At 42.2% G+C, this 27,422-nt stretch overlaps 2 protein-coding genes across 4 annotated transcripts in view; both read right to left on the bottom strand.

Moving 5' to 3' along the window:
* Nucleotides 1-10,601, bottom strand: part of eepd1 (endonuclease/exonuclease/phosphatase family domain containing 1) — a 29,547-nt gene extending 18,946 nt beyond the window's left edge. Inside the window, exons 1-2 of one of the 2 annotated variants that reach the window (XM_044171222.1) lie at nt 10,344-10,601; nt 9,304-10,211 (exon numbers count right to left, since the gene is read on the bottom strand). In XM_044171222.1, the coding sequence (XP_044027157.1) occupies nt 9,304-10,211; nt 10,344-10,382 (947 nt within the window). In that variant the 5' untranslated portion in view covers nt 10,383-10,601. The remainder of the gene's footprint in view (nt 1-9,303; nt 10,212-10,343) is intronic. The other variant, XM_044171223.1, reaches the window with a different exon arrangement.
* A 9,653-nt stretch (nt 10,602-20,254) lies between these two features.
* LOC122864114 (septin-7) overlaps nt 20,255-27,422 on the bottom strand; it is a 42,947-nt gene continuing 35,779 nt past the window's right edge. Inside the window, exons 10-15 of one of the 2 annotated variants that reach the window (XM_044171220.1) lie at nt 25,963-26,014; nt 25,385-25,510; nt 24,932-24,952; nt 23,999-24,134; nt 23,747-23,892; nt 20,255-21,431 (exon numbers count right to left, since the gene is read on the bottom strand). In XM_044171220.1, coding sequence (XP_044027155.1) covers nt 21,395-21,431; nt 23,747-23,892; nt 23,999-24,134; nt 24,932-24,952; nt 25,385-25,510; nt 25,963-26,014 — 518 coding nt within the window. In that variant the 3' untranslated portion in view covers nt 20,255-21,394. The remainder of the gene's footprint in view (nt 21,432-23,746; nt 23,893-23,998; nt 24,135-24,931; nt 24,953-25,384; nt 25,511-25,962; nt 26,015-27,422) is intronic. The other variant, XM_044171221.1, reaches the window with a different exon arrangement.

Below are 27,422 nucleotides of genomic sequence, written 5' to 3'. Positions count from 1 at the left end.
AGTGAAGTTGATCTTTGACCTTTTGGGTAAAAACATGTCATCATTTACTTGTTGTATCCCATTAAACATCCAACAACCAACATGTGTCTATGGTTTCAGATCGTAACGCGGGCCTAAAACACATTCAGACTAGATCATCTGCAGTATCCAGAAACAGCGGCCGAAAAAGCCAAAGCCATGTCATGCCCACAGCAAAAGGTACAGCAACTCTTTACATAACAATACCATTAAAACTCCTCCCGCCCCACCCGACTATACAGCCTCACGTTACATAACACTAACAGTCTGAGATCACAAGCAGAAACTTTGTCGCCTTGGCGATCAGCGAGTCCACAGATCCTGTTTGCAGAACAAACAGGCCTGCAGTCACAGAGACAATGCCCCTTCCCTCTGTAGGTGTGATCACGCCGCACAATGAAAGAAACTCTCACAGAAACCCTGCTTCACTCCCGCCGGCTAGGATCCCGATCCCCCCGTTTCCACTGGCAGGGATTCAGCCCCAGCACACCCTGAGCTGACCTGAGGTCCAGCCATGTCATCAGGACATGAGGGACAATGCTGAGTCAGCGATGCAGCCAGTGCTTTGATGCACTTTGAGGCCTTCAGAGGGCAAAAGAATTTGCTGTGTCTATAGAATGTAATCCTGACGCAAATAATACATAAGAAGAAATGAAAATAAGCACAGGCACGCGCGAGTGCAAATGTACAAGCAAAGGTTGCAGACGCAGTCCGTGACATCGAGTCTAATCCTTCAGTGTCACCGTGACAACAGAGCCCGTTGCCAATGCGGTGAGTTTCTGGGCCCCGTATCTACCGCTGCTGTGCAGACACAAACAGAACAAGATGGAGCAAAACAGTGTCTGCTTCAGCATTTGTCAGATTAAGGCAAATCTGAGGGCAGACACAAGGTTGCATAATCAGAAGTGACGAGCGGCAGCAGTGGAGCTGACCTTGAACATAAATAAACGCCTCGGAGGATTTTCTAGCCCTGAATGAGGAAAGGGCTCCAGGCTGCGTTCCCCAGCAGCAGACGCATTTAAAGAGCACACAGCCTGATGGGGTGCTGACAGTGATGATAAATGCACTTCTGGTGTTTTCACTTTGGTTTTGAGAGGTTTTCATGTGAGGAAGAAACGGTTCTTCTACCGGCTCTACCGGTCGATGTCAGGTGAAAACCTTTTATGTCCAACAGATCAACTTTTCGCAAATAAAGAGCTATGAAGATACATAAATCAGGGGCAAAATGTGTTGCACTTGCACCATAATGTACTGTATGTGTGGTTCCATCTTGACTTGCAAACATCTACAGCAATCACTTAAGTTAAAAAGCAAAATCAGTGTGTGCAGTGCAACTTGCTGTGAACAGGTATTTTGCAAATTTACATTATAAAAATGTTGTAAAAGCATGTATTTGACATTATTGTGCATAACTTGATTTATTTATACAGTTAGAATGGTGGAAAATGTCTCTAATGACATGCAAAAGATTAAATATATCAAATATATTCTTTATTACAAACTACATTTCTCAGATTTGCCCATCTATACGTTTGAAAAAACACAGTGCCTGCAAGTAAAATCCCATTTACATTAGTTTTTGCTTTTTAACTTTACAGATTACAGTAGCTGCTCCTGACCTGCAGGTCTTGCACGTATGCAGGTTTGTCTGCAGGTCAACTTACAAGTTTACACTTTTTAATGCAAGTATAATTAATTCTGTCAGTGTTTCATGTCCATGTTTTTACCTGCATTAATCAACATTTTTGACACTTAATCAAGCTATGCTGTGTAAGTTAATGTGAAGGGTCGCTCACAGTGATGAACCAGCAGAGAAATGCCATCTAACTTGGCAGCTCTACAGAGACTTTTAGCCTGTTTTAGGTCATTGTTTTGGTTTTATGGCACATTTACTCTCTTAGCGCTCTCATCCACCTGGTTTCCAGCAGCAGGCAGCTGTTTTCAGTGATACACCCACTGTACACTACGCCTAACAGCAGACAGACAGTGTTAGAGACCAGCAGGTAACCACAGTGGAGCATTTAGCAGCTAAAAAAAACCCAGCCACATATGTTTCAGGAGCTGGTGGAGACCAAACCAGATATAAAAGGAGTGAATATTGGACTTTCACTCATCAGGTGGACACAAACACGACTCCAAATGAACGCTAATGCTGCTCTGTGTCTGCTGGATGAGTGAGGAGGCTAACATGTTAGCCATAACAATTATATTAGCTAGTATTATGGTGGTAGCTGTGTGTCTGTCAGCGCGTTCTGATGTTTTTCTGGTCAAAATTCAATTAATGCAGCTTTAACCACTAGGGAATTTTGAATTTACTTCATGGCATTTTGATATGATTTCACGCAAAATTAACACGTGAAAACAAACAAATAAAAGCAATATGAAAGCAAAACCATGAGCTGGGAGACAGACCATCTTCCCGTCAGTATTAGAACAGTAAAGCTCCACCCCAGAAACAACGACAATACCTTTTATTGCAAATGACACGCGCTGACAGCTAACTGTGCTAGCGACAAACGGAAGCTGTTTCTTTAGCCACATTTTGACTAAAATATGAGTGTTTGGAACACACATCTCTGTTCACATCAGTGATTCAGTTTAGCAATCTTTGTATTTTCCAGCGACCCATCATTCTCCTCACTCTCTCCAGCACTTTGAAAAGGTAATGTTGTGTTTAAATCCCCCTGATTAAAGTGGAGTTGCATTTAGCTTACTAGTGGCCGCAGTAAGCCAGTTTGATTTGCTGCTGCAGGAGACAAACAAGCCCAAATCAGCTTTGTTTAGCAAAAGAAGCAGGCTTGGGAGCACTGCATTGGCCCGAGTGGCTCCTGGCTGGCAGGGCTTGCTGGGCAATGCCCCTAACTCACTGTCCACCCACAAGAAAATGCTGCGCCAATGGAAATTTCCACATGAGCACCCAACACCCCGCGTCAGCTCAGCACAGACCTCCTCTGCAGCGCCCCGTCCTCATGACCTCAGCTCCCATGCTGGTCTCAACATCACTCCTTTAGTGAATCACGCTGTCTCAGTGAGATCCAAATACTATGCCCTAGCATCACTGAAACTGTGACCACCCAGCCTGTTTATGTGTGTGTTTCTGATAGTTCTATCAGTCTGTGAAGGGATTAAAATGGGGTGTGTGATGCTGCTGCCAAACACTGTGCCTGCCTATCTCATAATCCAGGCCTACTGTACAGACCACAGACTTGGGTACATCATCTCAACAGCTGCACTGGGCTTGTGTACTTTGCCGTCAACAGGCGGATTTGCAACCTCACGCATGTACAGTAAGCATAGATGCACACAGGGTCTGTCACTTCCAAAGTCTGGGAGTGGCATAAGATGTATTTTACTGTAAATCAAAGAATGGAAGGTGCTTTGTGTAGAATTGTTTGACCAATCCTGGTTTCAAATGAACTGGTGTAATTACTGTAAACAAGTGAGATCATGGTTAATGAATAATGGCCATGATGGCATGCCAGCAGCATTCTTAGTGCTAGTTTTTTTCCCCCAAAGTTAAAAGATGTAGTTCAACATTTGGGGAAATTCACTTATTTGCTTTCTTTCCAAGAGTGAGATAAGAGGATCGATATCACTCTCCTGTCTGGGCTTTAAGTGCCAAGCTTCGTATAAAGTTCCTCCCTGCTTCCATACATATATACATACTGTATATGCACACACATATTCTGTATATACACATATATTCTACAGCAGAAAAAACATGCAATTTAATTTCAGTTGGACTGAAACTCAAGTGGGCGAAACTGTGCAAAATAAATACGATAAATGGGTTATGATTCTGAATTTGAATGGAATGAAATGCTCTGTGTAAATGCAGTCATTCATAGACTCTCTCTTGTGGTTTTATAAGCTTGTAGTTCTCAGGAATGATAAGCTAAACAAGGAGCGGCAACAGATCTGACCAGACGATAATATAATTAACAAGAGAGCGGCGACAGCAGCTGCCGTCTGTTCACCTGTCACTCAAACACCAGGAATATCACCAGCAACTCATTATCATATAATTGGCTTTAATGGCTGCAGTGTAAACATAGCAGGTTGGGCTATCATCTGTTAGCCACCCCTGCTTACGACATGAAGGAATGGCGGAGATATGAAATGAGAAAGGCAGGACAGTGCGTGCATTGTAAAGGTTTTCTTCTCTTCACAAACACAAATCCAAAGAAACCACAAGAGACTGCTTTGGCTAACTCGATGAGGATGTAGATCTCTGTCTAGTGTCTCTTCCTTTTTCTTTCTGTGCTGTTCTGAGAAGCTACAGCTAGCTTTTAGTGGGAACCCTCCACTCTGTGTGTGATGTCAGCCAGAAAACAGACCCTGTGGCCTGGCATTGTGATGCAAACGTTGTGGCTTCGAGGTTCCGCTTGTTCAGGTCAGGAAAGTGACGGTGACGTTCCACCAACACGATCTAAATACAAATCTCATTTCTCTTGCTTCAATGGGGAGAAATCAATTATGCACAGTCACGAGCGGTAACTGAAACTTTGCCAGGGGCTTAATTTGAACAAAAGCTAGTATTATTGATTGCAGTTTCATTTTTTGTTTTCCTGGGCTTAAAGAAAATTCTGGTATATTTGTTCTCATAACTGCGGCCATTCTAACTATGAATTATGCTAACTTTGCACTCACGGTAAAAAACCCCGCTTTTATTGGGCCAAGCAGTGCGAGGCTCCTAAAGCTTTCCAAAGAGACGTTTTACAGAAATCATTTTAAATGCTTTTGGATTTTGCCTTGTACCGGTTTCCAGACACCAGCTGTGAAGCCGGACTGTGCCGACTGCGTTTGTGTTCAGCTCAGCTTCTGACTGAACTTAGACTTCACCAGAAACTCCAGATCGCTCTCCTTTTCCCACTCCTCTCTGTGTGTTTATGAAGCGGATTCACAAAGGCCAGGTATACATGGGGATCTCTCACTCTAATCGCAACTTTCCATTGACTGCAACATGTTGTATCTCATTTGGTTAATCTGTACAGAAAGCAAAACGTAAAAACAACATTTTATGGTGCTAGGGGAAGTTCTGTGGTGGGCTGAGAGTCCGTCAGTGCAGGGTACAGCCGGAGATGCTATAGCTTCGAGCTTTTGTTCTCTGAACAGGCGCAGTGGTGCCATACCCGGCAACCTCACTGTGACAACACGACTTTGGGATGTTGTGCACTGTCACTGCACCGGCTGTTCACCAAGAACTTGTTCCAGCAGGTGACTCCCCCTAAAACCTCAAATTGTCATTTTTACATTTCTGTTTCAGTCCAGATACAACAAACCTGCTTTTTAAGTTTAGACAGAGGAAGGCTAGCCATCATCCCCTGCTTCCATTCTTTCTGTTAGATAAGCTAACCATGTCCCGCCTCCAGCTCCGTACTTAACGCTCATACATGACTTGGAACATTACTTGTTCAGAGCCATTACAAAAGTCATGTCAGTGAACTGCACACTGCGCTCATGTGTACAGGCCTGGCTCAACCATAATGATTTATACAAAAGGAAATCAAAGAGATGACAAAAGATCTCATGTTGCTGAGCCCAGCGTTCTTTGGACAGATCACTTCCTCACTGCTGCCCTGTAACTCAATTTCATGTTTTGATTCTTTACTTCCTGTGTGCAGTAAAGTGTCAGGTAGGTGGCATGGGAAATCGGATGAATAGAAGCTGTCACACTGTGGGGACGTCCTCTCATGGACAGAGAGGATGGATGCTGTTTGTTGCAAAAGGATTCTTGCTTCATGCAGCTTGGAAGTTGCACAGTAGGCCATGTGAATTTTTTAAAGCTGAGGCAGCCAAATTCTTCTCTGTGACACAAGAAAAGAACCACAGATTGATGAAGCACACGGAACACTCCAGAAACAGAAAAGTCCTCCTACAAACTGCCGCCACATTTGCTCTGAATCAAGTGAGTCTCTGTGAGCTCACATCTACACCTCGATCCATATTAACCCTGCTGTTAAGGACTAGTGGTGGCGCTTTCACTTCCCTTCAGCCCAGCGTGTGAGGCTGACTAATGGCTGGCTGAATACTAACATCAGCAGGCCCGGGAGGCTGTGGTGGCTGAGCGCAGTTTGCTGCGTAACCTTTGGTAAGCTGGAGTTCATTGAACTCTAGTAGTTCTCTGCTTGTGCCTGGAGGAAAGCCAGGAAGTGTGTAAACTCAGCCTGGATCTTGTGATTGCTCACAGAGCGGAGCCCGAGCACTGTGCAAACACACCGTATCTCCCCTACAGCCTCCTCCTCCTCCTCCATAACAATGATCCCTACAATATCACCATTAGGGCTGTTACCCGTGGCTTGGGAACACAGGAAGTGGGAGGCATGAGTGAGGGAAGTGGTGGAGATTTATAAGACAGTGGGTGGGTCTGGTAGGAGAGGAAGGGTAGGCAGATATGGAGTTAGATCTAAGATAGCGCTAAAGGTAATCAGACAGCTCTAATCAAAACACGACAGACGCTCCCTGTTCAAATGGATCCGTCATGTGAGGCTCCAGGCTTCACCTAAGGCAGTTTGCACTGGGCGTGGTCTTTATGGACGGCTTAATAACGCAGGCAACGCGTTAATTACGGCCACCTAATGCAAAGACTGGCCAGGTGTGTGGAGGCATGGAAGGAGTCGGGGTCTGAACTTCTTTCTCAAGCTCTCTTTTTTTCCCCCCATTGTTCACACAACTACTTCCATCCCTTTTCATGTGTACAAGCAAGTGCAACACTGCGAATGATTTCGAGAAGAGACTGTGTGAAGGTGTGCGTCGCTATCACACCTCCCCACACCTGAGCAACCGCTGCATAAAGTGGGCATGGGGCGTGGTTGAATCGCCTGCTTGGGAAAGCTACAAAAGTCGTCACGATCGCGCCGTCGGAAAAGAGGTTTTAGACACTATTTGGAGATCTGACAAGCACTTTGTTTAGGTTGCCTCATACCACCTCTTGTTGCCTCATGTCTGTTACAGTTGCAACACACCACAAAGACTAACCAACAGCTACCTGGATGTCAACATGCATCTACGTTCTGTGGCTGCATTAAACATATTTTTACTCCAAAGAACAGAGTGGAGAAACAAAGAAAGCCAACCAGTTTCACACTGCTGTGAATCTATTTGAACAATACTGTCATATGCTCGAAACGCAAATGCAAATGTCAGATTTAAAAACTGCACCTGGCGCTGTCTTGTTAGATCAGAATCAGCAATACTTTATTGATCCCCGAGGGGAAACTCTTTGATCTTGCTAGGGTTATGGTTGCTGATATTTTTTTGCTCTCGGAAGAAGAAAAAAAAGGAAAGGACAAGAATAATGATAAAGTGTACTAAATATGCAATATCTCCCATGAATGACAAAAATGGCACTTCTCCAGAAAAGCTTCATAGTAGAACAGGACGGATGTCATGACCAGACAACAGACCTGTTACTTGTAGCTACCTAGCTAACTTGATGCCAGCTGATGATTTGATCTGTTGCAGAATGGGGCCCTAAGAAGAATCACATGCTGCTTAGGGAGCCAAAAAGACCTGAGCCGACTCTGACACCTTGCAGAACATGACCAATAAGACTTGAATTGTTAAGATCTTAGATTTCAGTAGCATCAAATTTTTATACATTTTTGGCACTGTTTTCTACAGCCCATGACAGTTCAGGCTGTCAGGATTGTTTGAAACACAGGTATAGAAATTGAAATGACAATAAGGTCTACTTGGTGTCTTAGAAAATGAAGTGATGATGAACTGATGAACAGAGGCAGACGATTCGACAGAGGTCTTTAGTCATGTTCAGTGAAGTACGTGTGTTTTCTTTTAAGCAAAGTAACAATAAAATGACCGATTTTCAAACGGAGTTTGGTATGGCGGCCTCTCCATTCACAGAGAACAGAATGTTTAGGACCTAGGGTGGATGATATGATGGCTGCATTGCAGAGGATACTAATTTTACTGGCAGCGACAGTTTCAGATGTAAGAACATGTACTGCAGGAATGGCCCCTCCCTCCCCTCCCTCCACCCAGCTCCAGGCACTTCATCTGGCAAACCCAGCCAGTGTAACCTGGTACCAACAGGCACTGAGAAAGTCTGGTCACACCCTGCTCAAGAAGTGTGTATTATGGACAACGAATAACTGAAGAACATGGGGAGCATCTGAGCAGTCATGTGAGCAGAACATAGTAAATATCCCGTTTGTCATTCCATGCTGAGCCATCTCAGGCCCGAGCTAATACAGCTTTTAGACAAGGTGAGCTGAGCAGCTTGTTGTCAGCAAATACATGTAGAATCCCACTGAATTAATCTCGTTACTCATTGACTGACGCTGCAACACTAATCTCAGAGTTTATCTGGGCAGATTAACCTGGATTCACAGAGGCCTATTTTCCTGCCACCTGCACAAATGTTGCACTCGGGGCAAAAGAATGCGGTCATTTTGACTGGTCGCCTACACAACAATGCTGCGAATCAAAGAATCTGAGATGTTGCATCAAACTCAAAGTAAAATAAATGTGGGGCCCCAATTATGAACTAATATGTATTCAGTTTTTGTTTTGTGTGTGTGTGTGTGTGTGTGTGTGTGTGTGTGTGTGGGGGGGGTGTTTTAACTGTTTTTTTAAACATATTTAAAAAGGTTACTTAATTTTCTTTCTTCCAGTAACTTCAACTTTAGTTTAACCTTCAATTTCAAGGTGTTTTTTTTAGTTTTTTTTTATTAACTAACCCAGGATCTTCAGGTTATGTTGTGCTTTAGTGGTCAACAAATCTGGAATGAATCAAATGACCAAAACCAACTGACATGCAGCGAACCTCTCTGGGCCCCTGGGAATCTGAGGTTTTTCAAGTTCATGCCCAGTTTAGGAGGATCCTTCTACTGGGAACACGCTCTAAAGTATCTCTGTGGTTCCAAATGTTTACGGCCAGATTTAAGCCACACTTTGAGATAAAACTTCTCAATCCATATGGAATTTAATCAGCACCGACTCCAAAACTCTGCACTAGCACTGTTGGTCTACAATCACCACATTTCAGAAATATCATTTGTTGATTCTGTGGCCAATACTGACAATGAAAAAACTACGGTTTTAATATGTGTGGTAAAATATGTTTTTTTAAGTTTACAGATTTGATGTTTAACATTGTTACTCAGCTGTTGTCATAAAATAATAAATCCCAGCCAGACGGTTTTGGTGGACCTGAAACTCTTCTCAGTTCCTTAAAGGAACAAGAAAAACATCCCTAATTAAATAAATCCATGTTCACCAGTCACACATGGACGATCAGGCCTGCAGGTAAGCAGGTTTACTCACTCATTCTCCAGCAGGGTCATGCACACCACCTCTTTGACCCCCGGGTTGTGGGCCTTATCGCAGGAGCAGCCCTGCAGGCTCCAGGTGGCCAGACGCACCACGGGCTTCCCGTCCCGCAGGCCGGGCGGGGGCTCCACGTTGGGCCGCACGGAGATGATCTGGGTCGGTCCTCCGGGCGGGAGGTCCAGATCGTCGCTCATTAGACTGAATGAAGTCGGGCTGGGGTGGGACTTGGTGGTGCACGTCAGCCCCCCATTGGTGTTGGTGGACGGCGCCCTGGAGCGCTCCACGAACACTTGGAAGCGGATTTTGTCTAGAAGGGAGCTGTTGATGTGGTTGACCCTCACCAAGTCCTCGATGCTTTTGAACGGGCCGTGGTCCGCCCGGTACGCCACGATGTTCTTGGCTATCTTCTCCGTGATGCCTCGGATGCTCATGAGCTGTGCCGGGGTGGCAGCGTTGATGTTCATCCCGGTGCAGGACTGGTGATCCAGATCTTTGCGCAGGGAGGACGGGGAGTGCTGGGACGAACTCGTCCTGCTGGAGACACATATTTCCAGTTTGATCACCTCCAGTTTGGTGGCCCCGATCCCGCTGACCAGAGCCAGGTCCTCCACCTTTTTAAACCCCCCGATGCAGTCCCGGTATTCCACGATGTTCTGCGCGACAGTGCGGTTGACTCCCGGTAGAGTCATGAGCTCCTCCTCGGTGGCTGTGTTGATGTTGAGCCGCTCCTGGTTCACCAGAATGTGGCCGAAGTTACACGCAGCGCTGAATTTGCGCTTGCCGCAGCTGAAGTCTGTGGGGTCCTTGGGGATGGAGCGGTGGCAGCCCAGACTCCCACCCATGGCTCCGGCGGGTCGGCTCGGATCAGTGCAGCGGACGGGAGCAGGCGGTGGGCCGCGGAGCTGAAACACAAGCACCATGGAGACCGGAGAGGCGACAGTTACACAGATTTACACTGCCGTGCACACAGAGAGATACAAGCCTTCTTCCTGTCATTAGAATGGTTCATTGAATTTGATATTAGACATACGCACCACACAGCAGTTGTCCTCAGTCCTGGCTACATGCTGCATGTATCCCGCACACCGGCTCAGCGTCTCACTGCTCTCCGGTCAGCTGAAGCCCGTCTGCGTGTCCCTCTGTGGGAGACAAGAGCTGGATCCACAGGCTCCGCTATAAACTTTGCCCTCCAACAGTGTGCTGTGTGACTGGCCGCAGGTCGAGCTCCGCACGCGCACTCTCTTCTGACAGGGAGACGCCAGCGCTCAATCAATACAAACCGTTGCTCCCAGCGTGCGTCAAGTCACGCGGGTTCAGACAGGCAAGTACCGGAACCCTCTTAGGCTTCAAAATAAAAGTAGCCTAAGTAAGAATGTGAAGCATGCTAGCCAGTTTAAATAAATACATACATGTGCATTGTCAGGCCAAATATAATCAGCTGCATTACATTCAATATAGGTTTAGTCTTCTCATAAACTATGGGATCCCAAGAAGGACACGGGACATAAATAAATATAGCCTAATTAGATGTGCATATTAATTTGAATGAATGACTATATGGGGAATAAATAAAGAATATTAAATATTTCTGTATTTTTTTTTATATTTATTGACTGTTATTTATTTCCACATTTACTTATTTCCAAATTTATTTCTATACATTTGGTCTATTCCTACAATAAATGAAAAAAATAACATTCTTAATATATTTATGTATTTATTCTTTTTTTTCCAATTTATCATGCACATTTTGACATTTCCCTTGGATTGACACAAGACAACCAGTCTAGTGTTAATCAATTCTTTAAAGGTGCTATTGATAACATTGATAACAGCCAGCCACTAGATGACGCACTCCCCCTCCCCCTTCCATTCCAGTCCAGTGGTTCGTTGCACAACCTGCATATTTCGTAGTTGAGTGAAGTGAGACTCAAACTCAGTCATATCAAGTGATGAAAGGACGACTGTATGATCATGTCAGAATTTTCAGATTTTTATCTTAACGTGTGTACTGTAGATGTTGAGCTCAACGCAGCTGGCTACATGGCTAGCTAGCCACAAGTACCCTCGGCGGTAACGTTAGACTGCTATATGAGATGACCCTCAATAACAGACACGTTTTGGGTCTAAACACTATAATGAGCAGAGTCACAGTAGATCAGAACTATAATTTACCTTCGACATGCCACACTGGTAATATATTGGGATAAAAAGTCCACTCCGTTCTTAAAGAAGAGCGACCGTCTTTTCATAAGCGGAGCATTTGGCCACAATCAACTCACCCTGCATAAACTTGTACTGGCCCCGGGCCAGCGGTTATGTTGGACCCTGGCCCCTCAAAGCCCCTCAACCGTCACTAATGCTAATGTAGCTCAGGGATTGACACTGTTATTTTTCTACTTTTGACAATATAACCGGTGACAACACATTACTTAAGGTTTTAAGGACTATGACTGTCAGTAGATGTTGTTTATTTTGTTTAAATATGCAGAACTGTAGTTTTATGGGTCATTACTGTTCGGACTATTGAGCTAAGATAGCTAATATGTGCTAACGTCGGCCTTCGTTTTTTCCACACTAAGTGGAAACTATACCACGTGACACCAACCTCGTTATACTATTGGCTCACAAGACATGTTAGAAGCAGGAACCAAACATCAGACATCTTACACAGAGATAAACAAAACATTCATTTTGGACCCGTCAAAATGTTTAAAATGATTAATTCACAATAAAATAATTTTTTCAAGGAAAAATTATACTTTTATTCCACACCTTTCTAAAAGCTCTGTGTATGTATTATCATTTTTTAAATATTTGTCTACATAAAAATTTTATTGATATAACCTTTAATAAAGAAAATTTAAAAAAAATTTAAAAACTGTGTTTTCATGTAAATATGATGTCTCCATAAAATGTATTTTGGTGCCTGGAGCTGTTTAGTCCCCACAGCTAAAAAAAAAAAAAAATCGTGTCAATCCGACTTTTATCTTGAAACCAAACACTCTCCTCTTCTGTCATGTGTGGTTTAATGCTTCCTCCATCATCAGCAACGGGAGGTGTGGCTCCAGGCATGACAACAAAATGTTTTCTGTAGCTGGGGAAGAGGAGCTGATTACATACATGCAAATTTTTATAAAGGCTTTATCCAAATTTATATTTGGTTTTAATTTTGGTTAATAAGTGATTGTTTAATTTTGATGCCTGGTCTTCTGATGTAGAAACAAAAAGCATGTCTACAGTAAACCAGGATAACAAGGTTTTAAAATATTAATTATTTGCATTTAAAAAAATATTTTAGCAAATTATTACATTCTGTATTAACCTTTCGTTTTAAAGGAAGTAGGACTGACAGACAAGTTGTAACATGCAGTTTCTCCTGTCACCCACCCATTATTCTGCAAATTAAAATCATGATTTTGGTAAGGGTTAGGCAGAAGGGAATTCATGTTGATATGTGGTGCATGTTAGCTATATCAAAGATTTTCTTGGGTTCAAGGTCTTGGTTTGTAGGAACTTTCAAGGATGTTGTTTTTATAAAAATACAGATGGTCATAGCATTCAGTGTTTGACTGTGGCCTTCATCAATGGAAGGATGTAATTATCATGTGGCTCCTTCTGCTGGGATCCTGCCTGATTGAATTAGCATAGCATTATAATTTCAGATAAGACACATGCTTTGGTTTCCTTGTTTATCAACAAAGCCTGTGATTATCCATTGATCTTATGCTTTCTCTCTTCTGCAATGGTGTTAAAAAGCTCCTCATTCATAAATAGGATGATTCTTTCTTTTCTGGTCAACAATACAATAGCTTTAAATGTATTCTTTCCAAATGGAAATAAGAAACACAGTCACAAAGGGACAGTTATATATGCACCCACTCTGGGACTAATGAATATGTGCACCATTGTTGATTTCAGTGCTGAGAGTGCATTATTTCATCCTAATGTATTAATTGTTATTGTAAATATGCCACACCAGCAATTTTCAAAGGGGGATTCAGAGACCACCAGGAGTTCTTGAGGGGGTTCCAATAGTTCTTTAGAGTGTTTAGGGGTCCTTAAGAATATTCTAGGGCCCACAAGAAGATTGAAAGAGTTCCATAGGTTCTTGAAAGGATTCCACAAGTTCGCGAAAGGGTTCTATGGGTCCCTGTGAGATCACAAAGGCAACGGGACTCCCAAGGTTCTTGAGTTGTTCTATAGACTCTTGAGGGGCTCCAATGATGTGAGAGGGGTTTTGGGAGGTAATTTAAAAGGATTTCTAAGAATTCTTGTGGGGGTCGCAGGGGTTCCAGGGGTCTTGTAAAGATCAAAGGGAAACAGGGGATTACCTGAAGGAGCTCCTTGAGTTCTTGATGGAGCCCCAGAGGTTTTTGAGTGATTATATGGGCTCTTGAATTGTATCAGCAATGAGTAGGGGTTTTAAGGTTTCTAGTGGCGGTATCAGGGGTCCTTAAGAAAATTACAGGGGTTCTTGAAGAGCACATAGAGGAGGATTACAATTGTCCATAAGTGGGTTCTTGGGGATTTTTGATTGGTTTCTATGGGCTTTTGGGAGCTCCTTGATATGCTTGCAGGGGTTCTTGAGAGAGATCTAGGGATTCCTAGCCATAATGAGGACTAGTTTAATTCTTTCAGTTCTTGAGTGGGTTCCAGGGCCTACAAGATAATTCCATAGGGTTTGAAAGGGTTCCATGGGTTCTTAAGTGGTTTGGGAGGATCACAGGTAACTGAGGGAGTTCTTGAAGGAGCTCAGAGAATTTGTGATCTTAAATGAGGCTCAGCTCCAGAGGTTCTTTAGTTGTTCTATTGACTCTTTCCAGAAATGTAACTGGGTTTTGGGAGGTCCTTGAGAGGTTTACAGTGTCTTTGACAGGACTCTAAAGAGTAATAAAGGGGGTTCTAGGGATTGTTGTAGGGGTCTCACGGGTCCTTATGAGGGTTCCATGAGCTTGTAGGGGTAGGGGCTGCTACAGGGATCCTTGAGATGCTTCCTGGGATTCTTAAGTGGTTTGATGCTGGGGTTTTCTAGGAGTCCTTAGCGTTCTGGGGCCCTTGGTAAGGTTCCAGCGGTTCTTGATACACTCACGTGGGTTCTTGAGAGGGTTCCAGGAAGTCCAAACAAAAATGAGGACTAGTTTAATTTGAAAACTGTTTAATTGATTGTGATCATCACTGTTTCTTCAGACACTTGTGTATGAAAGATGATGTCGTACAAATGGAAATTCTGTCACATGGCACTCTGTTTACTTTATCAAATGGGTGTAATGTTCAATTAGTAATCAGTGACATGGATCTCTGGCCCTCACAGAGAGTGTGGTGCAGATAGTCAGCTGTATGCCAGCATCATCTAGTAGTGTAAGAATAAGCCACTGTGCATATCACAGCTCTATTTACAGCCAGGATGGCCCATGGTATAAATACTGGACATGGCCACCTCTGCTTGACCTCAGCTCTTATGCAACATGGATAAAGCAGATCTCAAGCACAGGTAAGATCCAATAAAATAATCCAAGAAAGGACTCCAAACTAAAGGCATCAACATCCCTAAAATGGGCAAATGGAAAAGAGGAATGATTCTCGAGTCTGATCCACATCCAAATCAGTTATGAGGATTTAGATTGGTGGATTTGGATTCATGTTCTGTGATGGTATTTCCCCATGGCTTTTGTTCTTGTCAATCGACCTGGTAAGTGAAGACTTGTGTTAGTCTATGGACCGAGGCCAGAGAAGATCAGATGTTGGTCAGTAAGTTTGTATTGCCCATTAAATAAATGTCCCTGCTGGTGCGTTCTTGTTTTGTGCTCTGTGTGTGTTGTTGTTTGGTCAGTGTACAAAGAACTCAAGGTGGTGGAAATTAGCTTGATAAATGGACTTTAACAACTGACAACTTCCCTGTAGAATAAATGTATGCTTGTGGTTTGAAATCATAAAAACAAATGAGCGTGATCATATCTTCGTTCATATCATGGTTTGTACGGATCATGGTCAAGGGCCACTAGGCCTTTCCTCTAGTGTCAACAACAGTCACAACGCTTCCAGTTATATACAGAACAACTGGCAGATTGTTGATTGTTATGGATTTTTTACTGGTAAGGCTCAACGAATAACAAAATCATCTGTATCCTTTTCAGTCCGTCAACACAGTCCACAATTTTGTCAAAAACATTCCTACAGTATGGTGGCAGCATTTAGGGGCTGTTAATGTGGCTTTACATTTTTAGCCACACTAGCGGTGTGGCTCTAGGGATGGCAATGTTAGTCGGTCAGTCGGTTTACCACTTTGGCCCAGACTTAAATATTTCAAATACTGGATGGACTGCCATGAGATTTTGTGTTAACATTCATGGTCGCCAGAGGATGAATCCTAATGACGTTGGTGGTTCTGATTTTTCCTATAACACCACCATGGGTTTGACATTTGTGGTTTTGGGTGAAATGACAACTGTTGGATGGATAGCCCCCAGATGCTCCCCGCAGGATGAATTGTAATAACTTTGGTGTTCCCCTGACTTATCAGGTCAAACTCTTTATTTGTCCAATACTAGTTTACGACCAAAAACCTGCAAAAGTATAGATATTCCCATCAACCTCAGCTGTACTTTGTGTTTAGTGCTAATTAGTAAATGTTAGCATGCTGACATGCTGAACTAACATGGTGAACATGAACATAACCTGCTAAACATTAGTATGTTAGCATTGTCATCAGCCTATTGCCATGCCAACATTTGCATTTATCTTAAAGCACAAGTACAGCCTCATAGAGCCACTATAATCTTAGTCTTGTTAATCTTTAAAGTGGGATCAATTTTACATTTTATTTAAAGGTAACATGCCCTTATTTTTAGTCCGGCCTGGTAATTATTGTCACTATTATATGTTGTAATATGCATGCAGCAGCAGGACTAATATGTTTTAAAGAAGAAATGTAATGTCTACATGCTGATAAGAGACTTTTACACTCAATAAAAGTGAGACAATTTGGAGTTGGAGATGTTTTAGCATGAAAATGGTCAAAACGATTGTTCTTGTTAGACAAGAAGAATAGGTTTAAATATCAGCGCAATATGCTAAGCATTGGCACTGGAATTAAACAAACTGGCTGAATATTCTCCTGTTCCCCTTGCTGTTGCCTTACTACCTGAATAACATACATTTTCTGAAGTGTATAAAAATGACGGACTCAGTGACACATTTCCTATCGTCTTATCATTTTGCCCAGGGCTGGAGCTAACCCAGAAACACTGCAGCTCTCGATGAATCAGGTCAATGTCAGATCAGCAATTAACAAAACATGAACCAACTCTGATCCACCTGATAAGGTGGAGAATTTGGTAGCAATGGTGAAGGTAAGGCACAATGAACGAACAGGGAGGTATTGTGAGTTATTCACTCCCCAGTACATCCTTGTAATGCAGCCAGTGTTGGTCCCTGTCTTTCTGGGGCCTTAGGTAGAATAAGATTTGTGAGCAGTTCCTGTCTTGTCATGTGGGCTGACACATGGGGCTTTAGTAAACACCTCTGTAATTGGCTGAGGGTGTCTTCACCTGGGTGACCCAAGGGTACAGCTGGCCAATCAGCAAGAGGAGAGGCCAAAGCAGACTAGTTGTCAGCCTGGGAAGGCTGTGGTGTGATGCTGCAGTGCAGCAGTGTGTGTGCTTTATACTCCACGCAACAAGAGTTCAAAGGGTCCAGCTTTTGTTTGAATAGGTCAGAGGGAAAGATAAATTTAAGGTTACATCAATAAATGGAGCAAATACTGATTTTTTTTAAAAATTGAATACTGTATTGTGGAACTGATAAAAAAAAAAGGTCAAATGGCTCTCTCTCTCTCAACCCAACAGGCAGTGGCGGATGGCTGCCCACCCTGAGTCTGGTTCTGCCTCTTAAAGGAAGTTTTTCCTTGCCACTGTTGCCAAGTGCTTGCTCATAGTGGGATTTGTTGGGTCTCCGTAAATAATATTATAAAGAGTACAGTCTAGACCTGCTCTATACGAATGTAGTGCAATGAGATAACTTATGTTATGAATTGCCGCTATATAAATAAAATAAAATTGAACTGAATCAATATATTGGCTGTCTGTGGGTAGACCTCACTAAATGGGCCTACACTCATCTCCTGTGGTAGTGCTTGCTAAAGTCAACAGTGGACAGGAAGTAAACCTGGACCCAAGCTTTTTCCTAGCAACACAATTCCTGTGAAATAGGTTTCAGCATGGAGTGTCCCAGAATGGTCTCAATGTAGTAAAAATTTCCCATCCCCACAAGGATAACATAGTGGGGGAAAAACTTAATACCTCTAATCTTTTGGCAAGAATAGCAAGATACTGACAGATATTGATGATGAGCAATATCAGTCACAATGTTTTGTAAGGTGACATTGAGGATATTATGCAATGTTTTGGTTTAGTCCTCATGTTGTAGCCTTTTGGTTGGCTTTCAAAATATGATTAGCTTCTGCAATCCATGATATAACAGGAGCAGGTGTCCACAAACAGTAATAATTGGTGCTCTTAAGAAGTAAGGTCAGGTCTAGAAAAATTAGTTGAAGTTTATTTTATGTACATTTGAAACCGCTCCCAATACCCCTGGTATCTTTTAAGGTCACCTGAAAAACCCTTAAGGACTGCTGGAATCTTCTCAGTGACACCTGAAACCTCCTTAATAATTCCTGGAAACCCTCAAGAACTCAAGAGCCCCCTTAAGAACCACTAGAATCCCTTCAAAACCCCTTAGAACCCCCTTAAGGAGCCTTGAAATTTCTTTAGTGACTCCTGAAACATCCTCAAGAATCCCTGGAAAACCTCAAGATTCACACAGATTCCTGTCAAGAACCCCTGTAATCTTATTAAGTGCACCTGGAATCCTGTCATCAATCCCAGAGCCCTCCTAAGGAGGCCTGACTCCCACAAAAGAACCCAGAGAACCATTTCAAAACCCCTTAGAACTAACTTGATGGAATCTTTTCAGTGACTCCAAACCTCCACAAGAATTTAGCCCTTAAGAACTTGTGAACTTCTAGAGCCCCCTTACAAGCCCCTAGAACTCCCACAAGAGTTCAAGGGGCTCCATCAAGAATCTCCCATTACCCCTGTGACAAGACCTGAAGAATCACCTCAAGGACTCCAGTCAAAAACCTTTTAAGAGCACCTGGAATACTCTCATAGACCCTAGAACCCTCTTTATGAGCCCTGAACACCTCCCAAAGTACTCCTACTACTCCTTCAGCACCCCTTAGAACCTCCTTAAGGACCTCCTCAAGAATCCCTGAAACCCCTCAAAGTCATATAAAATCTGTCAAGAATCTCTTGAGTCCCTTAAGAGGCCCCAGAACTCCCACAAGAACTCAGGGAGTTCCTTCAAAAATACCCTGTTACCCTCACAAGGAACCACCTCAAGAACCCCTGAATCCTCTTATGATCCCCCAGAACATTCTTAAATTGCCCTGTGACCCTCAGAAGGACCTCCTCAATATCTCTAGAATCCTATAGTAGGCCCTCAAGGACCCCTGGAATACCCTCAACAGTCCCTAGAACCCCTTGAATGAATTCTATCACTAACCCCTCCACCTTAATTCTCAAGAAATTAACCATAAATAATCAAATAAAATGAGCTTACTTTACACTAAAACCTTCTGTCATCAATGCCATGCTGGCAGCTATCACCTCAGTGACATGCACTGTTCCTGATAAAGTCTCTAATCTGACTTGTTTAGGCAGAATGACAGTATGCAGGAGGTTAGAAAGGAAGATCTTTTCAGTAGGTGAAAGGCTATGACAACACAAGCGGACAGTGAATCCATTACTAAGCACAATTAGGGTTTTAAGTACATCAAGACAAAAACAGCTGGGTCATGGTTAAAGGTTACAGACACTGATAAGGCTGATCAAAGGCATGGAAAGTCCCTGAATTTGTCACAAGCGGAAGTTCAGTGCTGTCTCGTGCTGCCACCTGCTGGAATTAAACATCATTAAGATCTCAACGCAAACTTCAGAACTCTTCACTTTGAACCCGAGAAATGAAGAAAAAAAGTTGCATTTTTTAATGCCAAAAGATCTTATAGTTCTCTCTCGGTTGCATTCTTGAACACTTCAAGAAACCTTCAGTGCTTCTAACAACTAACTGCTCCCTTCTTACATGTTATGGCTAAAAGTCTATGGGCATCCCAGTCCACACACTTTTGGTCTGGGGCTGATTTTCTCATGCCGCATTCCAGTGCCATACTACACAAGAGCCCAAAATACTTTACTGTTTCATACTAACAGCAATGTTTTTCCAAACATCTAATAGTTATTTTTTGTTTTTGAGGGGTTTCTGGTTTGAATTTTTTCCAGCTGTGAGCAAGACCTTTGTGCACTGCATTGTCGGAGATTAGTGTACACCAACAGCACACTCACAGTGTTTTTCTAGAATGCATACTGATAGTTCTGAGTTTACTTTATTTTGCCACTTTTCCAGTGTGAACACAGCATTTTAAACCTGCTTAGAATTAGTATGTAGTTTGGAACTGGGAGATTGTTTGCACCCTTGTTTCCAATAAAGGGGAAATCTTAATGCTACTATACAGCAACAATACTATTTTAGAAAATGGTGTACTTGAAACTTTGTGAGGAAGGCCCTTTCCTGTTTCATCCCAAATGGTATGCCCAGTTTGGTGTGGAAGACCTTGACTGGCCTACATCCCAGACCTCAACCCCATCCAACACCTTTGAGATTAACTGGAACGCTGACTGAGCCAGGCCTTATCCTCCAACATCAGTGATGGACCTCACTAATGCTCTATGAGAGCAAATCCCTGCAGCCAGGTTCCAACATCTGGAAAGCTTGAGCCCAGAAGAGTGGAGGCTGTCATAGCAGCACATTAATGCCCATAGGTTTAGAATAACATGTTCAACACTAACTAAATGTTCGAAAATATACATTATGTGACCAAGACCATCTGTTGTTTTTTCCCATCACAATTTTATTATGTGACTTTGTACAATAAAAAACAAGACATTACAAAATACAGATGCAGTCCACCAACAGTGCTAAATGTGATGTAAAGAAAGCCAGCTTGGTACAGTTATTGAGTTGGCTGCTGTTGGACTGAAGCATCTCCGCTCCAGCTTTCCCATCCACCAACATTCAACACCAGCTTTCCACATCCTGCCCCTGGAAAGATTTGATTCTATTGGAAAACATTTTTATATAGAATCTACACAAGAAGTTCAAATAAATTCACGTAAAAGCACTTCAAGAGCAGTTTCTTGTTTCTTTACATTGTTACACTCAGCGTGAGTGAAGTCAGGAAAACATGTTTGGTTTCCAAGAGCAGGGTTGGAAAATGCCGGCTATGATACTGGAAACAAAATGAACACATATTCTATGCCAGGGCCAATACAAAAAGAAAAAAAAAAATGAACAAAAAGTAAGAAAATGTTACACATGACAGAAGTCAAACACAGCTGTTCATGGTTATACAATTTACATTACAGGAGATGGAAGAGCATAACATCTTGGGAAATTAAATGTGATACCTAAATAAGTGAACCCGAAAGATACATACATATATATATATATATATATAAAAAAAAAAACTGTGGTGCTTGAGGTAAGCTTCAGCCTGACTCTGTCTGCCAAGGTGCAGGAAGTGAAAGGCCGACCTCTTTGTTTGTTTTTTTGGCATTAAAAGAATGCAGCACAGAGCAGTGCAGCATCCAACATTCCCAAAGTAGAAGAAGAAAAGAGGAAAGAATGACTGAACTCTGAAGTCTGCCCTCCAGTTTGTCATAAAGGAAGAATACCAGTTGTGTTTTCTATGTGAATATACTTGTTTTTGTGAGCAGTGACCCAAACCAGGACTGTACACTGAATCAATACAGAGATAATAACAGTTCTTTAAGGAGGAACGTGAGGATGAGCAGAGCGATTGGTTAAATTCAGAGTCCAGACTATACTGCCCCCTGGCTTTCACATGATTATTACACAGTAATATGGTCAAACAGCGGATGTCGTTGATCGACAGATGTTCTGACAATCAAGGCTGGCAGGTTGGCAAAAAAAATATATACCGTAACATCAGGAATGTCCTCCAGAGTTATTAAAATATCTTCTTCTTTTTGTTCTTTTCCAAGGTCCTGTAAAAACAAGAGGACAGAAAAGCATTCAAAAAAAAATTATACAGACGGATCTGACATGAGAAGAATGAATGAAGATCGAGATATAAATGTATTACATCTTAGAGGGCAGAACGAGATGTGCTGCTGCTGCGGCCTTTACATTCATTTGACAGCATGTGGCGCTGATTTCAAATGTGATACGGAAATGTTACTAGCTTCAACCTAGTCTGATTGAGGTCGGGACTTTTATGTAAAAGTGTGTCAGGTGCTTCTTCAGACATGAGACCAATGTGAAATAACCATCACACACTGAAAGAAGCTATACTGTGTATCGGCATGCTGCTGTCTCAGATTTCATTCGTAATTCCGCCCTTAGGTTCATCACTCGGGATAATTGCAACATTCACCACAAATTCTATATGATGAAGTTGTTTGACCTTCCCTGTCAGAGATGTAATAACCACTGATGCTTATTTATCTACAAAGTCCTTGTTGGCAAATTGCCATCTTATACCTCATCCTTAATGATGTCACAAACAATTTCTGTTTTCACTGGTCCCTGCCTCAGTGATTGCTTTCATTCTATAACCACCTGTATATTTGTAATCGATAATCAGTTGGATGCACAGGCTTTAAAGTGCCGTCTATAGAAATGGAGTTTATTGTTGATTTGGACATCAGGGATCCGTGGCGGGATGCTGTTCCACTAGTGTACACGTTGACATTTAATGCAATTCATTTTGTAGCCTAAAGGTTTTCTTAAATTTAACAGCAGTATCATATATCTTCATTCACCTTTTTTCTTCACCCGCCCCCTTTCCCTTTTTAAAAATGTAACATAGTAATGTTTACTCAGAGTACAATTTAACTGATCCACTTTTTACACAAGTACTTTTACTTGAGTAAAATGTCTTTAAAGTAACAGTACTTGAACTTGAGTACAATATTCTAGTGCTCTTTCCATCCCTGAAGTGTCATCATCACAGCGTTTCCTTTTATGGATGCAGACCAAATCAAAGCCTGGGGAGAAATCTTGACCACAACCAATGTGCTGAGACATCAGAAGGAGAAAAAGTTGAACAAAACTCAACAACTATCCTAGCACAGTGTGGATTTGCATGTCTCATGTCATAACACCTGCATCCACACATTACATTTGAGAGTACAGCGAGTGGTGCTTTCACAGTAAGACCAGTGGTGGATGACCACAAAGGGATTTCTGATTATTAGATGACCTTAAACTGATTTTAAAGGTGCAGTACAGGGATGTTTTTAGACAAAGGCAAGCTAGGAGGTCACCTTGGGAGCCACCAGCTGGAGGGGCGTCCAAGAAGAGGAGGAAATATTTTGAAATTAATTTCAGACACAATCTACTTTTAGAAGTCTCTGTCTCGCCAGTCCACTACCTGCATTATATTGTTAAACTAAAAACCCCACTGCTCACACTAAACACCTGATACTGAGAGACGACTACAGGCTGACTCTGTAGGACAGTCAGTGTTGAGACCCTGCGGTTCATTTGCTCACACCGCTGTGTAAGAATCATGTAATCATCTGGGATACGGATACTGTGCGCGTCTATTTCAGTAACATTTTGCAGGAGAACCACACCTCTAAAGTGCTGCTGTTGATTGACAACTTGAGTATTTTGTTCATGCGGAGTGTCTGTCTAAAACCTGTCCTGACCTTCTGCAACAGATGCACACTGACACTCCATGGATATTATATTATATATATTATATTGTATTATATTGCAAGTTTTATATTGAAGGAAAAAAGTCAAAAATAAAATTGAAATAAATATTGGATCATAAAATGTGTGAAAGTCTAATACCCGAACCTCACAGAAACTGTGTAACGTGGAGGCCTCAAAGACCCTCCTGCACAGATGACTGGTAACCCGGAGAAATCATGCAGGGATATGAATAACCAGGTTATCTTCTATATCACATCTGGTGCAGTAAGTGCTTTGTACTTGCCCACACTGCAGTAATAAGACAAGTTCCTGAGAACTTCTGCTCTAAGCAGCTGTCTTATTACTCCCTATTGTAATGGCTATTGAAGCCCTGTATTGCTTGCTAACATTAGTTTAAATTTATAAATTACTGATTTATTACAGACAATTAAATCATACTTTTCATTTTTGTATTTTCCCCCCACCTTTTGTGTGTTTTCTGGCTCTTGATACTCAGTGTGTAGTTGAGGTTATCAGTAAGCACTGCTCAGCCTCAAGGTGCAAGTTAAGCTTAAGTCTACAGTCGCATTAAGCCTGTAGATCCTTCTCTTCAACCCTATAAACCATTACTGATCATCATGTGTGATGGTGCGTTTACCTGGAGGCGTCTAGTTTGTGCTGTTCCACAATCCTCTGCTGGGCCTCCCAGCTGGCCTTCTCCTCCTCATGTTGGCGACGTTTCTCTTCCAGTTCTTTGTGCTGGGCCTCCAGGTTCTTTTTCATTTGCTCGTGGCGCCGCTGGAGCTGCAGGGACGCGGAGGTGCAGTCAGAGGTTGACAAAGCATTTACAAAGGAACACAAACTAATAAACATACAAAAAAAACCCCAAAAAACGCCCTCATTAGTTTACCTCAGCCTCAGAGTCCCTGAGCTTCTGGAGCTTCTCTTTGACCTTCATCTCAAACACTTGTTCCATTTCTTGTTCCATCTTCTTCATCTTGGACACATGCTCCCGTCGCTCCTCCTCCATCTGGGCTAGAGGACTCCTGGAGACACAAGCCAGTGTTCATACAGACTGCACACAGTGGCAGCGACATCCCAGGTGAACATTACTTGTCAGTGGTAAGCAGAAATGTGCCCCCATCCCACTTATAAAGCTCTTTCTGACTGCAGGATGAGGGGAGGAGGAAAGGTCGGGCTTGGGTTGGAGCTGGGAGGGAACAGAGGCTCGTCAGGAGAACAGGCGTTATGAGCAAAGAAACCCTAAATCTGAAAAGTCCTGCAGCCATATTGGAGGTCCTTAGCTCTTGGGTAACAGTTGCTGATATCATCCTGTTTGTCAATGTAAAACTTGCCTGATATGTTAATAGAGGGTAGTAAAAGCATCTTTTACATTGTTATTGACGCTCAATTAGCCTTTTGGCAAGTTAGCTAGCTAAATTTGTTCACATTAGCTGTGTAGCGGTGAGGGCTAATGGCAGCACCGTTCACAGTTTCACAAAAACAAATGAACCTTATCAGACTCTGGCATGAAATGTCAGTTGATCTACAAAGAATGACATTCCCATCAGCCTCGCTTTGTGTTTAGTTCTATAATTAGTGAACACAGTAAATATCATTTCTAACATTAGCATTAAGTTCAAAACCACTGTGCCTTTTTTCAAGAGGGTTATCCCCACTGACTGCCCTGTAGTCAGATTAATGAAAATTAAGCGAAGTTGCAGGTGAAAAAAAAAAACAAAAGAAAAGAAAATCCTATGAGACTGGGAAAATGAAAATGGACAGAGATAGGAGTGAAAATGCATTCTTTAGAGAGGTTTTGAAGAAGTGAAGTAACACTTACATGCCATCATCCGTCTCAGGTCTAAAAACAAACAAACGCACAGACACTTAGCATGCTGCCATAAACCATGCATTAGCTTGTGAGAATGTGCTGGTGATTACTGACAGCTGCAGCCGGTGGATTAGGAGTCAGGTGGTGCCTCAGTTAGTTCTGTCAGATTAGACACAGGGGATACTGGGAGCCAGTTAGTGGGGGTTAGTGCTGGCTAGTTTTGGGCCAGGAATGGGTTTAAAGGTTTGGACTGCTTAAGTGACAGCTTGCCAACTTGAATCTGCAGGTCAGTTGCCACAGACTTTGACCCCTGAACTGTAGCGCCCTGCATAATTACAGTGACTGAGCTGCTCAGAGGGTCCTGATAAAACCAGCAACATTATCCTGTCAGTTCACACTATTTACGTTCATCTCAGCAACATGAGCACCACAGTTCTGTGCATACTGTACAGATGATCTTACTTGGTTAGCTGTCCCTTGTTCTTATTGTTGTCCACACCGTTGTAGGTGACGGCAGCAAGTTTCCTGCTACGGTAGTTTTCATAGTGAACATTGTTTGTCACATCCTTCAGGTCCTGCATGTGGGTCCTGGAAAACAACAACAAGAGTAAAGTAAAACAGCACATTTACTTCCACTAAGTACCAATTAGCTTTTTGAGAACTTGTTTTTTCTATCAATACTTTTGCTTTAACACAAATAATGTGCTTTGCTACATTTTCAGTAACATCCACTCCTGAGCAGAACTCTTCAGGTCACTCCTTAACAACTGCATTGAAAATTGGACTTTCATTGTATCTCCATCAAACCTGCACAGGTGAAGCTAAGCTATAACCTGGCGTGGTGCTGGCTCGTAGACAGACATCATCTCATTGAGAGACTCGTAATTCTAGTCTTTATTTTAAACTTTATTGGAGTCAATGGGAAAATACTATAGACACAGGGATTCATTTCCCACAGGGTCATGTGAGGCATTAGGCACTGATACTTAGCCCTGCATGACTGTCCGGTACTGAAGAGGTGATGATGTGCTTTTGCTCACCTGATGAGCATGTTCCGGAGGATTGTAAAATCGCAGTGCTCTCCGTTTTCCACTGTAAGAAGAGACAAACAGAGCAGTTTAGATACGATAACATGGAGCGATTATAACATTGCAACACGTGAACGGAATGGATCCCTGTAGGGATTATCAATACAGCAAAGAAAAACAGACAACGCAGCAAATGATATTTAACAATGCAGCTGACAATTTCATTATATCAACATATTAAAGAAAAACTACAATTTATAACAACCTGTTTTTTTATTTTCAAAGCTGTGGCCATCTGTTTTATTGGTTATAACAACACTGTTTTCACCCAAGTGAAGCTGAGAGCTCGGAACGTGGCGACATTGCTAAAAATAGGTCCAACAGGGCAACAAACACAAGCAGATAAGCAGATTATCTAGACAACTTTATTTGGCGGTAAAACTTAAAATGTGTTATACAGAAAAGTTAAATATATGCAGCATGAAATAGAAGAGAAAGTCAACATAATGGCAATACATACAAAAAAGAGATAATGCGAGACTATGAAGAATACAAATGTGAAAATTAACAACATGCATGATGTGGATACTGTGTTTCATTGTCTCATTTCCTGGTCTAAAGAAAGTCATATACAGTATATGGTCTTATATATAGGCCATATGTTTATATTATGTAGTGTATATTCAGTAGTGAAATGAGATGGTTTATCCTTGCAACAAAAGGGAACACTGGTGTAGTTTCCTTTGCTTTATAAATGTTGGGACAATTTAAGTACAACAAAAGGTAAAATGTTATCAGACAAGTCAGAAATATCAGTGAAGACTACATCAGTAAGTTATTAAGTTAATTCAAATTAAGTATGCAAAGCAATAGAACACTTTATACTTTTCCCTTAAACCTCAATTAGTTGGTAAAAAAGAGATAAGCTCTTTATTTTTTCTTTCCTTCCTCCAAGCACTTGATTAAATAAATTCAAACTTTATTTATTTTACTCTTCTATTTATCTTTTACTACCTAATTTTACTTAGTTTTCCTATTTTTTTGGTCTCAGCACACATTAAATAATTTAGCTATTTCCTATTTTACGCATGCAACATTACTTAATATCCTCAGCATGTTTAAGAATTTCAACAATTTTAACAGGATTATTTATTGATGTATTCAGTCATATTTTTACTCATTGATAGCCTTTTTACTGCCTTTTGCTGATTTTGGGGCTCCCCAGCTAATTTGTCTCAAGACTTGATCAGGCTTTTCAAGGCCCTGCAGACACCCTGCAGCAGCACTAATGTGGATGGCTGTAGCACCAGACGCCAGCAGCAGGTGGCCTCATGGGCTGCTGTTTGTGTCCCTCCTACAGTAAAGCTCACCACAGTCCTCTGAGGTTTCTCTGGACTGCTGTGGTAGAGTGACTTGCATAGCTTCTCAGGGACCTTGGTCTCTCTCTCTCTCTCTCCCGCCCTTTATGCTGA

This window comes from Siniperca chuatsi, linkage group LG17 (assembly GCF_020085105.1).
Source record: "Siniperca chuatsi isolate FFG_IHB_CAS linkage group LG17, ASM2008510v1, whole genome shotgun sequence".
Taxonomy (NCBI): domain Eukaryota; kingdom Metazoa; phylum Chordata; class Actinopteri; order Centrarchiformes; family Sinipercidae; genus Siniperca; species Siniperca chuatsi.
This window is presented reverse-complemented; position numbering and strand designations above follow the sequence as displayed.